Source organism: Falco punctatus, assembly GCF_963210335.1.
Source record: "Falco punctatus genome assembly, chromosome: 4".
NCBI classification, from domain to species: Eukaryota; Metazoa; Chordata; class Aves; order Falconiformes; family Falconidae; genus Falco; species Falco punctatus.
In genome coordinates this window covers 3,880,734-3,899,000 of record NC_137583.1, presented here as the reverse complement: position 1 = coordinate 3,899,000, position 18,267 = coordinate 3,880,734, and the positions used below count along the sequence as shown (strand labels likewise).

The following is an 18,267-nucleotide window of genomic DNA, read 5'->3' as shown; positions in this document are numbered from 1 at the left end:
TATTGACAAAACATTTTAATACCGACTGTGAAAGGTATGCAGTGATACCATACACCATAAAGACTGTCAGTACCTACTTCTCTTCAAGTTACAGAACATAAAAGCACACCACTGAGTTTTAAAGAAACTCCTGTAATCCTGGCTTCTTGCCTATGACACCGAAGGAAAGAAATTTCTACCTCTTTCAGCAACTACTTTCTGTGTGTAGTGTTATTCAGGTCACCGTTTCTATCTTCCTTTAATCCCTGGTGAGACTAGGTGGGGGGACAAAGTAGCTACACTGCACTTGCTGTAGCAGCACAGCATTCCTGCTTTTAACCAGGACACAGGAGGCAGGGTACATGGAAAGCTAAGTCAGCCAGAGGCCTGGGCTAGTTTACATACCTTCAGCTGCCTGTGCAATTAGTGTCATTTAAAGCAATATATACCTATACATTAATTTCAAATGTATTTGCGCTTCATACAAAACTGTATTCAGTCATTACAAAGGTGGATGCCTTGGTGCTACTACGTGCAGATACTGTGCTCGGAGCTGCAGTCTGAACCATTAATTGACTCAATCGAGATTCAATCCTAGCTGTCAGGAACAAAACCAACTTCCATTGGAAAAGTCAAAGTTTAGCACAATGTTTCTGTGAATCATTTTGTCAGTATTCCTCCTTTCCATCCATCACCTAGAAACACTTTTTGAACAAGAAAAGGCTGACAAAGAGCTAACACTGATGTACTGAAAATCCAGAGCCGAGAAAGCACAGCCACGGTACGACACCCATCCCTCTGAGCCCATCCACACTGATGGAACAAAACCCAAATCTCCAGGGCCCTTCCACTGTCCATCCTTCCCATATTTTATTAGAAGCAACCTTCACGTGTCACTCCCATGCCACAGTGGCTAATTTGCTGGCTGAAGAAAGCCCAAACAATTGCCAGTTTTATAAAGCATACAAACCCTCAACATAAAACACAGCTCACTGAAATCACATACTTGTGTTCATTTGAAAGTATCTACAGCAAAACCAGGGCACAAACGCATCTTTCCATCCACCCTGGGGTCCCTCTTGGACTGCTGGGCCACAGCCTCTCAGCTTCTGAGGGAAAAACACCCAGTGCTTTGCACTTGTTTGTAACCAGGAAAGGGTGCAAATGAGAGCGACCAAAAACCATGAATGAACACTCACACCTGCTATTTTTTAAACATTTTGGCTTTTTGAGGGTCTGCCAAGCCCGTATTACCACTTACCAAGCTGGAGTTGATAGAGCTGGAGAACTTGGAGCCTTGGAGAACTGTGTAGGGGCAATGGTTTTGCATTTTACTACTTCTATCCCATGGAAAAAGAAAAAGGTATAAAAAAGAAGAAAAAAAAAGGGGGATACAGAAGAGGAGAGGGTCGCTGTTCTGCACTTCGCTTGCTGCCTGCGCTGCAGCCACCACTGCAGTGTGCAGCCGGGCTGAGGTAACGCCAAGATGGTGGAGAGTGCCCCCAGCCTCAGCCCCACCCCGAGAACCCCACGACAAAACCCTCACCTCCATCGGGGAGCCACCTGGCTGCCCTCGCACAGCCGGAGGAGCCACCTAAGCCCTGGCTGCCCTCGCACAGCCGGCTCCTGCGGGGCCCACGCTCCCTGTGGAAGGCGCGGCAGCGCCGGCCTCCTGCCCGCAGCGCCCCGGGCCACCCAGCCGCAGGGCTGCGGGCGCCTCGCAGGGTGAGACAAGGTCCCACCTGGGCTTTGCTCTGCTGAGCTGCGTACCTGCCTGGCATTGAAGAACAGTTTATTTATCTGAAAACCAAAGGTAAATTACCTTTCACGGGTAATTCATGTTCATGGGATGTGGGCTGGACAACTACATTTTTGCAGCTTTTTGGGAGGCAAGCCACAGATGCCTTCTCAGAAAACCAGACACTAATTTGGAGATCGATTCGAGCTGTCTTCTGCTTTGTTTCGCTGTCTTCTGCCCAAAGAACAGGTTAATTTCACCGAAATGACAAATAATCCCCTCAAAAACTACAGACAGTGGTGGGGGAGCAAACACGGGCTGTGTGTGAAAGCAGGCATCATTGCATCCCCAAAGCCCAGCCCAAGCCCCACAAACGTTCTTCTGTATTCTCTCAGAATTTAATAGATCCTGGACTTAAATATCTCAGCTCTGCCAAAGTACATGGTCCTGGTTTAGTTGGATCAAGGTGTCTTTTGATGGGAAGCTCCTGATCACCTCCACTTGCTCTGCAGAGCAGCCACCAAGCATGCTGGCCGGACTCCCGCGGGACGAAGCCCAACGCACCCCAGCAGAGGTCTGTATCATATAGCAGGTTGGGAACATCTCTCAAGCTTAGTAAAAACATTCATGTTAGAGGATCTTTTTCAATTTCTTACTGATTGTCTTCCAATCCTACTGCATCACAAAGGCTACGCTTCATCTCCTACCACCACTGAAATAGTTTTAATTTTTCTACAGATGATTTGATTACACTGTATTGCAGCATGTCATCACATCTGCGTTGCTGAAAACATCAGACACAGCAACATAGAGAGGGTTATCCCACAAAAAAATTATTGAGCAGTTTATGGAAAGTAGTAAACTACTGCAAAACACTGCAACAGATTATTGTGAATTACATCTTTAAGACAAGCTGCCTGGAGCATGATCTTTTACTAAAAAAATCTGTAACTTTAAAACACTCCGTAACAAGTAATATCAGTAAGCATAGCAGACTGATTTTATACATGTAGGATGTACTACAGAATAATTATTCCTTTCATTACATTTAAGAATATTCAAGTTTTGACATGATAAATTTAATTTTAAATGCAAGTTTTTTAATACTGAAGAGGAGATACCTGAAAATTAGTTTTTCTTCAAATATTAGTCTCACATTCCTCTAACTGAGAAATCCTTCTACAGGAAAACACGTGATACGAAGACAATCTTGGCTGGAGTTTAAAATAGTGTCAATTTTCTATTAGCAAAAATAAGTACAGGATGTGTTTTCAAAAGGTTGTTTTTGAGGTGTTTTTTTTAATAGAACAAAAGGTATCAAGAACAAAGATACTAATATACAAACAAAGAGCAAGTTCTGCTTACGAGGAACTTCAGCAAGATTCTCAGAAGTCTTTTTAAAACTGATTTCAGTGATCCATTTCTGCACATCCTGGTCACTTAGGTGTTTCAACAGTACATTCTAGACGTCAGAGTAGTATTGTAACATCCAAGAGTTTACGTATGCTATGACTGAAATACACTGAACATACCATGTGGGAAACACCACCTATTTCAAAGAGGTAAATGTCAAAGCTGAAAACATATTAAAGAAGGTGAGTGAAAATCCAGGTAAGAGGACATTCATGGAAAGGAGAGCAAAAGTTAAGACCGGATCTTGGTCTTTTTCTTACCTAATATAATATTCATTCATCTCGCTCTTAGCTGAATAATTGGAAAGAATGTTTTACTAAATGCAGTTTTCCTTAAGAACTCTGAAAAAAAAAATCTTTCCAATACCAGAGATTGAGATTTCTTCTAAGGATTTCCACATCTTAGCTTGTTACTAACAAAGAATCACTAAATTTCACTTTAAAATACCAAAGGAAGTGTTAGAAGTGACAGTGGTAACTCGATGCAATGTTTTATGACACCACTTTTCAAAAAAATTCTCACCTTGTACCACTTCCTGAGTGAACAGGAGCCACAAAATTCAAAGAGTTGGAATTCTGTCAGTGTAGCATCTTCATTTGTAAAACATTAAATAATAACATAATTAACAACATCTACTTTTTGAAGGGTCACATGAGTAAAAAGATCAAGATTACAAGTCTTCTGCAGAATTCACTACTCAGTAAAGCAGATGGAATGGCAGGTTTGCCTGGTCACATACCAGTACTTTAGCAGAAATATTTTCAACAGAAATTGAAGCAGAAATGTAAACTGGAGCGGGATGCACTGAGGGAGGAACACACATGCTTTTTTTTTTTTTTTTTTGCTATATTGAGAAGTGTGCTATATTAGTAATACCAGTAATATTTCAAAATTCTAACTGCAGTATAAGGGCTCGGTGCACATAAACATTGGAACATGCCACCAAGGAAGCAGCTTGCTTCCAGGCTCTAGAGCTAGACCTATACTGTGGGGTTGCAGTACTCATTAGGGAGTACACAATTTAATTGCAATGTACCTAGCTCAGCACTGCAATGAAGCTGTGTGAACATCAAGCAAGTGGATGCTGTGAGGTCCTTCACATTTGGCAAGAGGTCCAGGTAAAAAAATCCTTAACGGTAACTCACTATACTCCTTCAAATCCTTCCTTAAAAATTTACTTTTCATGGTATGTCACCAAAATCTTTGCCTAGCTCACTGGCATACCACAAGTGTCTACTACACTAACATTTTTCTTTTGTGTTTTGTAGTAACAGCCTTTATTAATCACCTTTGGCCACCATTTGTGGCAACAACTGCCAATTTTTTGTTTCATGCTGACAGAGCTCAGTATCTAGTGGCACACTACTCCACTACTGGGACTCAGTTCATATGAAGAATCACATTAAAGATTGCTCAGACTCATCAGGCAACATTCACACCCCTGCCACACAGATGTAGCCCAAATGGTCCAAGAGGGATATAGACTAAAAACCTGCCTTCCTTTCAGTTAAAAAACAGTAGCAGCCTGATTAGCAGCCAAACATATTTTTTTTTTCTGCATATGCATTGTAGCCTAATGTTTCCATAAGGGATGAAATTTAAAACCCACATATACACAGTTCCTTCATGAACCTTTTTAAGTATTCATGCATATTCTGGGGAAAAAATAAGAAACAAAGAGAACATTTTCTGTTCTTGACATCAACTTCCACATTTTTATTCCTTGCTTCACTGACAGCCTGAAACTGCTCTCAGTAACAGTTAAAAGAGCTCTGCAGCGTGCTTCCGTACTAAAACATTGCAACTTCAAGTCATCCTGACATTTTACAAAACTACAATCTTTACTTAGAAAGATTTGGCATACTTTGCAAATAGTTGGCATATTACAGAAAAGTGCTAAAGAAATAAGTATATATCTGTTTATTGTAACCAATTAAAAAAGGCAAGAATGTGCTGCTGTGATACCTTCCCAGTGAAGAAACAGGAAACACACTGTTCAGAGCAGTGTCCTTAAACTGGATCCAGCAAGATACGTTGAAAACTACTGATGAAACACTCAAGAGTGAATGACTCAACAGTCCTGATAACAGAGAGGGGGATTACAGTGGTTTGCAAATGGAGAAAACACAACAAAAAGCTGACTGCATAGCAGCAATATTCTCTTCGTGATGTTTTCAGGTTTTGGTATCAGGATAATAAGCAGTGAAGAAGTTGGCATAAAGTGAAATTACTTCCTGGCCACCATCTGTCTATTAATGCTTTTAAGCTAGTGCTCTGCTAGTTCTGCAGGAACTTGGGAAAGGAAAACCCACAGATTTTCGTTTCTGCTATTTCTGATTGGAAAAGTTGGGGAAAAGAGCAAACAAACAAACCACCATAAAAACCTGACTAGCCCCCAAGGTGATGATAAGTGGTATTTGTGTGTAATTTGACTTTGCTTTTAAAACACGCTTAATTGGCTTATGTTTTCCAAAGTCAAGTCACAAGTATACCATACTCGTACACCATACTGTCTTGTAACAACACAAAAATATTTTCAAAGACATCTTTTGGATGAAAATGTTTAAAAGTATTTTACAAAAATAACGTAAAATAAATTATTTTGTTTTTTTTTTAAATGAGCAGCTATAAAAACCATGAACCAAACAACATATAACAATGACACAAGATGGAATATATTACACTAAAGGCCGGTTAATTACCACAGTGGTATGAAACTTCAAGTAAATTACTAGGCACTTTTTGCCCAAACAGTAGTCACTTGTTCAGTGGAAAAGTCCAAGTGACAGAAACGCCTGAAACATAATTGCTAAAGCTTTCTAAGATTCTAAATTCCTCAAAAAAGTGCAGATAAAAAGGCAAAGACAAAAAGGCCAGGTATTATGCCACACAGGACATCCAATGTTAGCCACTTTTCTTACATGACTGTGCTCAGCTTAGCTGGAGTTCCTAAATGGTGTTAACACGTCAGCATTCTCCATCTTACGTGGGCATTTCTATTAAGGCTTTACGTGTCAGAGTAGCGAGGAGCAACAGCAGCTTTGGACACACGGGAAAACAGATGAAAGGCTGCAGGGTTATATGGGAGCAAGTACAAAGTAGCAGAACAGATGAACTTCACTCTAATTTGAAAGAGCACTCGTTACCTGCAGTAATACATGTCGTGCTCTAAACCAGCCAATTTGTAATGGTGTGAATGACCCTAGCACCATAATCCAATATTCAGAAGACACCTAGAACTAAATGTTCCAACTTTTGTTCCAGCAAAAAAAAGAAGGTAGTGTGGTGTGGGAATTGAAGTACCAGTAACATGCATTAAGCTACTATGAAAAATTGATATTAAAATACCTAACATAATGAATAGAAGGACAATAAAAGGGCAACTGAAGCAAAGAATTACATATTTCAAAGTACTTTAAAAAGAATTATTGATATTTAATACACTTATATTAAGTATATTAATATACCTATGTATACTTAATATAAGATTGTATTAATTTAAAAGTTTAACATTTCAGAAAGCAGCAGTTTGTGGCATGATTTTAAAGCACAGTTTGTTTTCTGGGATAAAAAGCACAGCACTGACTAGTCCTTAAGAAATCACATCATGTCAATTAGGTGCAAAGTTCTCCAGCTGGAAGACCAGGTCTACAGCAGCATCAACATCTGGTACAATATGATCTGGTTCTACTAGACCAGGATCAAATCTAAAATCTCTGTGGCCATGGAACACTGTTTCAGATATGCTCTCCCTGGTATCTAAGGGCACCTCAGTGTGAGGGTTGTAAACCCCAGTACAAACAAGAACAGACCTACAGTGGGCAGCAGTTGCAGATGCTAATTCATTCTCCCAACTGCTGTCTATTTCATCATCCTGAGAGAGCGTGGCAGAGCCTCTGCCACCAGCAACTTTGGCCTGAACCCGTGATTTTGAACCTTTTCTGGAGTTCTCTTCGAGATAGCGATTGTAAAGGTTAGCACCATATACATCCGTCATGAGATTATCTCTGGAAATGTAAGAAGAAATTTTAGTCAGCAGTGCAATTGTAGTTGTCAAATTTCTATGTATGAAAGACATTTTTACATGTTGTGGTTTAACAATTTATCATTTACATAACTTTATGTGGAAGTATGCAGATAGGAAGAAACCCAATCCTATAGCTATTTTATTACACCACTTTCATTAAGCGTGGTAAAAGTAACTCTTCATGTTGAAATTGCAAACTAGAGCAGGGGGAGGGAAAATCAAGGATAGGTGTTAGCAGTCCGTGAATAAGCTTATTATTATTTCCAAACATCTTGGAGACTCTGGAACAGTCTTTAATACAATACAGCTTTATCTCTTCCTATGAAAAGGATTCCATGATGTGACAGCACACACAGTAGCATATGACCCAGCTTAATGACCTCACAAATAAATTCTGGCTCTACTTTCTCTAATAACTGTCATTTACTCAAAGCTTGTTTTATTAGGTTTACTGGCATAACACCAACAAACATCCATTCAAATACTTTTTGTTAGATTTACACAGCCTATTACAGAAATAATAATAATTTTTTAAAAACAGGATACATCTTAGTTGCATATAAACTGGTTTTTGTGCTTCCACAGAAATTATACATAGAAAGAGCAAAGTATTAATTTTCAAGATTAGAAACAGTGGGGCTTAAAACCATTATAAAAATTACACCATAGCACCAAGAATGTTGGGTGGTCCCAACAGTATGAGAAACAAACTAGTAAGAGTTGTATATTTTTCTTTGCTGGTATTTATGTTGCAAGTCCTTTCCTGCTGTACTCGTTAGCCTTATGATATCTTACCCGACAGCATAAAGAGTCTGAATAGGTTGCTTCCACTGCCGTTCTGCTGCCTGAGTCCTGATGAGGTATTCTGCGTACTGGTAGGTCAGTTTACTAGGTTTGCCCATTAAGGCCTCATATTTTAGATCTTTGCCAGTGATCTTCTTGTAAATGTTTTCCAAACAAACCATGAATGTTCCATGCCCAAACCTATGAAGGTGTAAAACCAAATCAAATTAGATTAAGTACAGACTAAACAACAAACCCAAGGCTTTTTTATTTCATGATCTTTTAGGAATAAATCCTGCAACTATCAAATTTCCCCTCAGTTTGCACCCAACAATTCCACAGCTGTTTCACTGAAAATTAAGTGCTGATTAGGCAAATGATAAACACCACAATAAAAACATGTTACTGGGACAGCACAACAGACTTACCCATTTTTATAACGTATCAATGGTTTGTGTTAAGTGTTACTTGCATTTAAGATGCCCTAGTTACAAAAGTGATGCTTCTTGACATAATGCCTAGGCTGTTATCTACTCTCTGCAGTGACCTAACAGAATCAGATAAACCAACAAAGAGGAGAAATGGAAAATGAAAATTAGAATCAGACAGAAGGAAAACTGATCTCTCCTTAAATGCAAAACTCACTTGTAATACAGAAACAAAAAAACTTCATGGGTTTCTCCAATAATAATAATAAAAAAAAAAAAGATGCAAAGGAGGATCGAAGAACAAACAAATTTTACAGCATGCTTTTGATAACTCAGTTACTCTGATCAAGGTGCAAACAGTGATGATGGGTCATCAACCAAGCCAGTAAATCAGTAGTTTAGAATATGTAATCTCATGATGAAAAAAAGAATAGTTTTATTTCACTACTGAAGTCAGGGCGTGGGATTAGGGATGAACTAATACATCACTTCAGAACACTGAATTACCAAAACACCCTAAGAAGAATAAATATTGCTACTCAACAATTTACATAAAATAAATTTCACACACGATTAAGAAGAGCTGCTAGGTAACTTCCAATGCGCATAGGTTAGTTTATCTGCTCAAACCAGGTACCTATAGCATAAAAAAACCCCAAGCAGCAATATAATGAGCATCAGAAGCCAGTAGAGATATATGAGGTGCACTAATAAAGAAATTAAGTCTCTAGTGGCCTCGAGATCAAAATAGTCTTTTAAGGATAAAAGCAACAGAGAAGAAAGCAGCTGTAGCACTTTCAGATTTGTTGCTTTGTACTGTGAAATACCAGTAAATAAACATAAAATTAATTCCAGTAATTATCAGCAGCAGCTTAAAACAACTTAGTCATGGCATTATACTCCAATCATGAAGGTTAACGGCACTGACAGATGCAACCTTGTCATACTGTCAAACTCAAAGGAAAAAACAAACATTATATGGCGTCCTTCCCAAAGGACACAACTTAAACTATGTGTTTTATTTGCTGCAGATACGTTGGTTGCTTTAGTCTAGCCTGAAACTATCACACATACATCTCTTACCAATGTGGTAATTAGACATGGCCTTTGAGTCCAAGTAAGGATGTCTGACAAGGTCTTTGACAAGATCTTTGATCAAGGCAACAGTCAAGTCACAAAAACAATTTCTATTTCACTGTATATTCAAATTTTAGACGCGGGGAAAGGGAGGGGAAACAAAACTAAAATAACTACCTTCTATTGAAAATCAAAATCAAACAAAACCACTACCACACCTTGTTCGGTGTACTCTGCTTTGTTTTGTTCTTGTGTTCCTTAAAGAGCTCACTATATTATCCTCAGCTCAAAAACACTCCCTGCTTTCAACTAGCAGGGTCAGTTTATCCTACCAGAAACTGTAGGGTGGAAAAAAAAAATACCAAAGACCTAATGAAATGAAACAATGGCCTTGATAATTTTTAACATTTTGTCCTTTGAACTGAGACTCTGCGGCCCTCAGGCAAAAACCTATCATTGCCCACTCCCAGAAGAGTGGGGAAACAAAAAGTTTTAGAGCTCAACAGCAGTTTCTATCTTGAGTAACCGATTTCCTGAATGCAATAATGTAGGTAGCAGTAAAGCAGCGTTTGCTGGAAGTGCACTGCTTTAGAGACGCTGTCTTCAAAGCTGAGCCCTACTGTGAAGCTATAGCGAGCATTTGGTGTAAAAGTATTGACTCTGAATTGTACTGAAGAAATGAGGAAACCCCAAATAATAAAACCCCAAAATGTCATCATAATAAACGTGCACGTTGTAATTGCTCTTACCTTGGAGACTGTGCTTCAGCTACCCACATCAGATCCATGTTACAAGCAAGTACAGGAATGTGAGGGTAATTTTCGTGGCGATACGGATTTCCAGGATAGCCACTTGTCAGCAAAACATCTATTATCAGCTGAAGGTTGGTTTCCCATCTGACCGGCTCCCCAAACAAAACAACAGCTATGAGAACAAGAATTACAAAATGGAGTTACAGAATTGGTTAACAGTGCACCAAATCTGACATTAAATCTTGCTCTAAAGAAGTTAATTTGATTTAACTATGAACTGATGAGATAGTCCCATTAGGTTTAACTTAGGGTATTGACATATTACAATGTCCACGAATTCACAGAAAATCTCAGAAGTAACAAACTGCAAAATCTACAGGTTTAAGAGTATTTTTTTTTTTACTGGCTATGTTTCTCCATAGCACCACAGAATATTAACTTATAAATATTGTATCTTTAAGTCTTCCACACCTTTTTGAATTCTATGTTTACACACATTACTTAAATAATCCATCAGAGATGTTATTTTGTTCATTTTAAAACAAAATTTGAATGTGTTTTTCAACATCTTTTTGGTCTCCAGCAATAATCTGACGTGGTTTTTGTAATCCTGAAGTTCAATTTCTACTTTCCTGTACTCCAGATGAGATGAGAGTGAATACATTGTACTGAAACAAGATGCTTTTCATAACTATAACTCTGAAATGACCATCCTGACTACTGTAAGAACCAGACCAATTATTTCTGAACACATAGCAATTCCTTCCTCATTTTTGAAAGGAAGGCAACAATAGCCTGTTAAAGGAAGATGAAAAAGAAAGCAGACCTCACCTACCTTCTCCAAAAAAACCCTTCAAAAACACATGGAGGAATAGTGCACACATTAAAAAAAACTAGCTTTATCACACACGATACATTTCAAATCGATGACAGATGCCATTAACAAAGAAATCTTAGAATTGTGTCAGCCAACTTTCAGAAATGCCCAGCCATCTACAAATAAATTCTAGCTATAAAGATATTTCATCTGTTAATGGATAGTTGCAAGTTAAATAAAGATAACTGACCCTCAATCTTGGGAAGCTCCACAGCAGAAGGGTACTGCAATAAGAAAAAAGTGAAAGTTTTCTACAAGATCAAACATCTACTACTACTTGCAACACAATAAATTCAACTACAGCTCAGACAGTTGCCGTCTGCAACACCGACAGGAAAGCTACTGGATGGCATGTTTGATTATTGACTAAAAATAAAATATATACCTGATGTCAGTTTACTTAGAAACTTGTATTTCAATTCTGCAGTGAAATCTCGTGGCAAACAAGACAAGTCAGCGCATTCAACATCCGCCAGCCTCCTACACCTACTGAACTAACTTCCTCTGGCAGGCTATAAAGCTTCAGTTGCTCAATTTACTTCTGTATGGAAGTACGGATGTTTACTTTTCCACAGGAATAAGAGGCTTCTAGTATTAACAAGAAATCCGAGAAGCAGTTTTTGAAACTTATTTAACACTGCTAAAAAATTTAAATGTGTTGCATAACACATAATATATTCGCTAAACAACAGGAGTTTGTTTGCACTTCATGATTTACTCCCTACAGTGAGAAATACATTCAGTTTCTTGAACTTCCACATCCGCAAGGTTGAGAAACAAGGCAAAAGGTGACGTAACTTAAGGTTTCTACAAAACCCAAAGAATTTTTTGACTTCACATGGGAAAAATCCACTCTATATACTGACCCTGAATATGTACAATACGCACACAGATTTACAGTGTATGTCTTCACTTTTTTAAAAAAATTTGCACAATTCAGTTGAAACCATACTGTTAATATTTAAATATATTTAAATAACTGTATAAACAAGAAAAGCAGTCTTTTGGAGAAAAATTACCTGCAAAGTTATCTGCAAAGCATTAATTTAAAATTGAAGCAACCTCACAGCCTAAAAACAATACCAAGTCAATCCTACAGTGAAAGAAAAAGCTTATTTGATCTTGTGCACATCTGAGGAAGCTAATAAGCTTTCCAAGACGGATTTTGAATTAGGGATCTGTACTAAATTGTTTTCCCACAACACTAAGGTACAAAACCAAAGATTATGTTAAAGAATTCCACTGGTAGAAAAGCGTCTATACATTTTTTCCTGAAAATACTGTAATAAAAAAAAAAACATAAAGAAGCAGAAAAGCAAAGTCAAAGTAGAATGTAAGAGCACAGCATTAGTTTGGTAGTTGAAATACTGACCCCTATTACAGCATGTCTTCTAATGCACAAAAAAAGTTTTAAAACAAAAATACATACTCACCAGAACGTTGGGTCTTCTGTCATGGTCAACTACATCTAGCAAAGGATGTTTCTCCCTCAGTGTTTCAATGGTAATAGGCTGACAGAAACCAAGGCTGGGAAAATACCAGTTAAGGATACAGAACTGCTTCTATTAAAAGATTTTTAAAAAAATTTCATGTTGACACATTTAACATAGGCCACTGATCTGGTAAAGTAAATTATTTAGGAATGAAAGCAACAGATCGAAGACTGACTTTTTCTTCTGTGCGATGAAAAGATGATCATCCCATTATTTATAAATGGGAGACCTGTGTGCCTGAAATCTTAAAACAGAAAATACACATATATCTTTTCTCAAAAACAAAAAGCAAGAAGCCACTCTACACCAGCAATACTCTAAAATCGTCTTTACATAAGCACAAAAATAAGTTTATCTGGCAGCAAGGCAACACCTTTTGTAATTATTATAGGACAGAAATATGAGCTTGTGGAGACAGTATTTTCCTCTACTAACTCTGCTTTCCTTAGGCCATTATAGCTGCAAAGGTATAGCTATATAAACAAACACCATAAAGCTCAATCTCTTGCAAAATGGTGGGCTGACCAACCCGGTTTAATTATGCTCTGCAAGTAGTTAAGATAAATACTGAAACATATCAAAAAAGCAAAGGACAAAAAGGGAAGAATAACCTACTGATTTGCATAGTAGTGCTTTTAAATGCTGATATATCCCATTAATTTAAACTTCATTAACAAGAGACAATCAAACTAAAACCACTCATTTATGTAAAAAGCAGTTGTGATGCTACTCACAATGCTAAGACAATTTCTCACAATGTAAATGAAAATAAGAGCTATGAAATTTATCAGTTATACAAACTAAGCCACCTGATTCTGTATTGGAATGAACATCACAGGCCATTTGTAAAGTTATTTTAAGATAAGATTATCCCATATGAAAATGCTATCTCCAGCAGAAATATGTTTTTTGTATTTTTATTCAGTCTTGCAATATATTTTTCTGTTAGCTATGCCTAACAAATTTTGACAATTAACTGGAACGCTCCTTCAGTAACTTTTTCTCATCTTTGTATTTGAAATAAAGTTTATCCTTACAGGTTGCATATACATTTTTAGCAACTTATGATTTACACCAACTTTATTTAAAACTCCAATAAAGGAAGAAGTGCAGAAGGGAGTTACTGGAAGCACGAGCAAAGATTATGCAAAAGTTAAGGTCATCAAATTACAGTTTGAAGCTTTGATACCACCATTATATAAACATAATTCAAGTTCTTTTTGGCAGTACAGCGGGAGAAAAATATTTTCAAGTGTCGTCCTACTCTAGATGTTGGTTACAAAAGCAATGCAACCTGGCCTGGCCACATGCTTACAAGCTGATCTTGAGTCACTGAGCTAAAAGCCACCCATGATAAATAACAGATAGAATGCCATGCTCTCATCCTCAAGGAGCACAAACCCTTTGCACTAAAGTGTCATTTACATATAAGTCAAAAAATTAATTTTCTCTTTTTTGCTTCCTCATTAAAAACAGATAGAACAAAGTAAAGCATGTATTGACATATCAACCATTTTAAAAACATTAATTTGACATCATCGTAACAACTAGCCTTGCTCATTACTGGATTTGTAGTGATGAAATATTTGGTCTTCACTTGATGCACAGAATCCCCCTGAACTTGATTAAGGAAAATACTTAAACAGGAAGTTGTGCTGTGGTGGTTTGTTTTTTTTTAAAAAGATACTCTTGAGCAATATCAAGCAGCGGTCCTTGTCCAGATACAAGAACACATTTTTCATGAAAACGTTTGAACATCCGCAGAGGACTGTGTGACATCATCACTTGATCTTGTGAAATCTGTTTGGGATTTAAAAACAAAAGGAGTCTGCTGTTTTTCAGTTAAGTTATTCCTATGTAGATTTAATCAACAGATGTGAAATTCTGTGAATTACAAAACAATCATACGTGTCTACCTAAAACCCTACCACATGATTTTCTCCTAAGTTTTACAGACATCATAATGATAATATGCCAGGGGAAAAAAATGCATTACTGACAAATTGTCCTACACACCCTTTTCAGTTTCCTGAATTACACCATTCAATATGAACACAAGGTTTTCTGCCCTGGTTTTACAGAATAACCTAATTCATTCCGAAAACAACCAGGGAAGAAGAATCAGAACTGCCTTAGTTCCAACTGGCGTTCCTTTGCAAGGCTGCAGTGTCAATTTAATTGTATCAGAAAACCATCTTCTTTTAGTTTACATATCACCCATTCCTTCGACAGGTATAAACCCAGTAGAACTATTATCCTGGAAGGATGCTGTTGATGAACCACTACTCTATCACCTTTGCAGATCTAAAAACCCCTAAAATAATAGAGATGTCATTTTACCCATGACACACTGCATTTTATTGATACAGATACGTCCACGTCTGCTGATCCCTACTGAAAAAAAAGGCACTACAGAACAGACTTTACAGCTTTCTCTTAGTAATGCTCAAACAGTCCCCAGCCGTGGGGAAGTCCTGCTGGTGGCAGCACCCACAAATCAGGGGACAATAATGTTTTACTACTTGTATCAAAAATGGGCAGGAAGCTCCTGTCTTGCACATTGTCACCAAAGACAGTCAGCTTGCTAGAGCAGCATTTCATGTTATTGACACACACGGGTTTTTATTCAGGAGAAGGCAAGATTTATTCGCACAATAATAATGGTGCAAAGAAATACCATTACGATTAGCTTTACCATTGGAAAAAGCAGTACCTTTAGCAATGGAAATACAGTTAGCTTTGGACACCATTTTTTACTTTTGCTCCAGCAAATCATTTCAGGGGGCTTAAGGGAAAAATAAAAGCGATTAACTGAACAGCATCTAACAGAAGATGGTACATGACACATTCACCATAAGTAAATAACTAAATAAATAGGATTTAATCTACTCACTGGAACTCCCAGGAGATGAGACAACTGATCAGCTTTTTTCTGGCGAAGGCAATTCCCGGCATTGGTGACAAATACTACAGGCACTAAGAATTGTCCCTGAGGATTCACTAGCTTTTGAAAGGCTGTTTTTGCAGCAGGAATTGGAGTCTTTCCTCGTACCAGTACACCATCAATGTCAAAAAGGAAACCAAAGGATGGCGGTATGTTGAGCTGCAGGAAATAATTGGAAAGAAAGAGTACATTAGTGATGCCTATTCTTCCGCATGTTTGATGAGGCTTACAACAGCTAAAGCCCGATAAAAACAGACGCCTCCACCGAGAAGCTTTAACTTTGTCCCCTCGAGCTCCACGGAGCTTTAACTTTGCACATTTTAATGTGCCTTACAGACACATTCATATGCTAAAATACCTACCGCGAAAAAGGGAGCACTGCAACCCCCTTTTCTTACACATACAGGCTCACCGGTTCTACCTTGCTTTATGAGTAGCTCCAGAATGTTTCAGAAGGCAGGGACAAATGGCGTTGAACTGATAAAAAGAGGTACAAAATACAGGCTGCTGTGCCAGGGGGTCACACTTTTGATTGATTCAACCCCGCTCTGTTTCACAGGTAATTTCAATGCACAGAATACTAGCAAAATAAACTACTAACAAACCAAAGGTAAATTTTTTGGCAGTAGGTAACTCTTGAATGCAAATATTGTACTTGGCTCCTCCCTTACAGGATGTTCAGATACTAAAAGTGTCCCTGCTGTCACTTGCTGTTTTCTGTTTCGTAGCGGGTTCGGTGATGACTAGATAGCTGTTGTGTTCCTTACACACCCTCTCAGGTGATCCTCAGTTTTACTATGGCAGGCTAACACCCGCAGGTAAAGTTAGCACCTCCTTAAACAAAGATGTTGTTTGAGGTACCGAAGTTTATCTCGTCTGCCTTTGAAGAGGTGAAGAGCTTGACTTGTAAGCTCGGGAAAGGAGAGCAGCGCTAGCTGGGGGCAGGCAAGGGGGGCCGGGTGATAAGCCTGAGGAGCGGAGGCAGAGCGGACTGTTGAACAATGGAACCGTTACTGAATCAGGTTGGAAAAAATGGACCAGAAATGATCTACAGTCTCAACGCCACTCCTCTCCCAAGCTTAAAATGGAATCCAGGACTCTTGGGATTTATGATCCCCTCTTCACCGGGACAAAAAAGGAGCAAGAGGTTAAGCAGAGGCCGAGCGCGATGGGGAAGCGGGGTGCAGACACGGCTCCAGCCGACCGCGGCGGGACAGCCCGGGCGCCCCGGCAGCGCCCCGGCAGGGAGGAGGCGCTTGGCCCTTTCAGGCAGCATTTTGTTCTCATCCGGATTGCGCTGCTGCGCTCCTGGGCCGCGCCCGGCCCCTGCCGGGGCCACCGCCACCGCCCCGGCCCGGGATTCAGCGACGGGCGACACATGGGCACCCGCGAGCCCGAGCGCGCGCCGCTGCGAAGTCGCCGCGCGGTCCCCGGGGTGAACCGGGCGGGTCTTGCTCAGCCTCACGTGCCCGCTCCCGCCCCCCGCCGCCGGCAGCCGGTGCCTGTGGCGGCCGCGGGGCGCGGGTCCCGCCCCTCCCGCCACACGGGGACGGGGCGTGAGCGCGAGGGGACGAGGAAGCGCCGTTTGCCGGGTGCACGGAGAAAGGCGGAGCGAAGAGCGGCGCTGCGCGCAGGGGGAGCTAACGGTGCGCGGCCGGGTCCTGGTCTCCGTTCTGACCGCAACGGGGCACCCCCCGCGCCTGAGGCGCCCGGCAGCGGCGGCAGCAACTCCAGCGGGGGGTGGGGGCGTGCGGCCCCGGGCTGCTGGCCCGTAACGCGGCGCGGGCAGGGCCAGCCCGGGCAGCGGGAGCCGCCGCTGCGGCAGCCCGGACCCCGCGGGCGCCCCTCGAACAGGGCGGGCGGCTCGGCCGCGCCCTGCCGCCCCGCCGGGGCCGGGTTCTGCGCCCACCGGCCGGGGCCGTTCCGGTTTCCCGGCGGCTCCGCTCCGCACCCCTCCCGGCGCCGCCCGCGCAGCCCCGGCCCCACGCTTACCGTGCGGCCGCCCCTGTCGGCCGCCGGCGCGCCACAGAGCCCGCCGGGTGCCGGGAGCCGGGGGGCGCCGGCCCTGAGCAGAGCGCGGAGCGGCGGCAGCGCCCGCCGCATGACGGCGCCGGCTGACGGGCAGCAGCGGAGCCGGGCGGCTTCTCCCGCCGCGGCCCGCCCCCCGCCCCGCCCCCTGCCCCCAAGCCCCGCCCCCCCCGCCGCGGCCCGTCGGGCGGCGCCAAGCGCCAGGCAGGGCCGGGGGGGCGGCAGCCGGCGCGTCCCCCGCCACAGCCCGCGGCTCCGGCCGCCGCGTCACGCTGCGGGACCGCCAGCGCCTGCGGGACCCCAAACCGCGACCGCAGCGCTGCGGGGGTCGCACCGCACGGACGCCGCCGGGTGAGGCACCAGGCGTGGGCCAGGCCGGGGCGGGCGCAGTGCGCAGCGCTGCCCTGCATCCCGCCCGGCCGCGCGCACGGGTCCGGCAAGCCCCCTGCTCCCGGCGGCACGGCTCGGTGCCTCCCTCGGGCCCCGGCACCCGAACAGCAGCGCCCATCCATCGGAGCCCGCCCATCAGCACCCGTCCAGTGGAGCCCATCCAGCCGCGCCCATCCATCAGCACCCATCCATGGGTACCCATCCAGCCGCGCCCATCCATTGAAGCTCGTCCAGCAGCACTGCCAGCACAGCTGGCGTTAAGAGGCAGTGGAGCCAAATGCATTTCCAAAACACAAAAGCGAACCAAAACTGATGCAGATAACTAGGGAGGTTATCCC

At 41.8% G+C, this 18,267-nt stretch overlaps 1 protein-coding gene across 1 annotated transcript; it reads right to left on the bottom strand.

Moving 5' to 3' along the window:
* Positions 1–2,996: 2,996 nt before the first annotated feature.
* LOC308063341 (haloacid dehalogenase-like hydrolase domain-containing 5) lies at positions 2,997–17,981 on the bottom strand. Its single transcript, XM_080386179.1, has 8 exons — positions 17,504–17,981; positions 15,461–15,670; positions 14,255–14,367; positions 12,508–12,601; positions 11,265–11,298; positions 10,195–10,369; positions 7,953–8,141; positions 2,997–7,137 (listed from the first exon to the last, which is right to left on the bottom strand). The coding sequence occupies exons 1-8, from the start codon at positions 17,612–17,614 to the stop codon at positions 6,741–6,743; spliced, it is 1,323 nt and encodes a 440-aa protein (XP_080242305.1). The 5' UTR covers positions 17,615–17,981; the 3' UTR covers positions 2,997–6,740.
* Between the last annotated feature and the right edge of the window lie 286 nt (positions 17,982–18,267).

What these genes read in the sequence shown, in the direction of transcription:
- LOC308063341 (XM_080386179.1), bottom strand. Translation starts at nt 17,614, where the DNA reads ATGCGGCGGGCGCTGCCGCCGCTCCGCGCTCTGCTCAGGGCCGGCGCC. An exon ending in CTCATCTCCTGGGAGTTCCA is followed by an intron (nt 14,368 to 15,460) that starts GTGAGTAGATTA and finishes AATCCCAAACAG; the next exon opens with ATTTCACAAGATCAAGTGAT. An exon ending in ACAGAAGACCCAACGTTCTG is followed by an intron (nt 11,299 to 12,507) that starts GTGAGTATGTAT and finishes TTCTTATTGCAG; the next exon opens with TACCCTTCTGCTGTGGAGCT.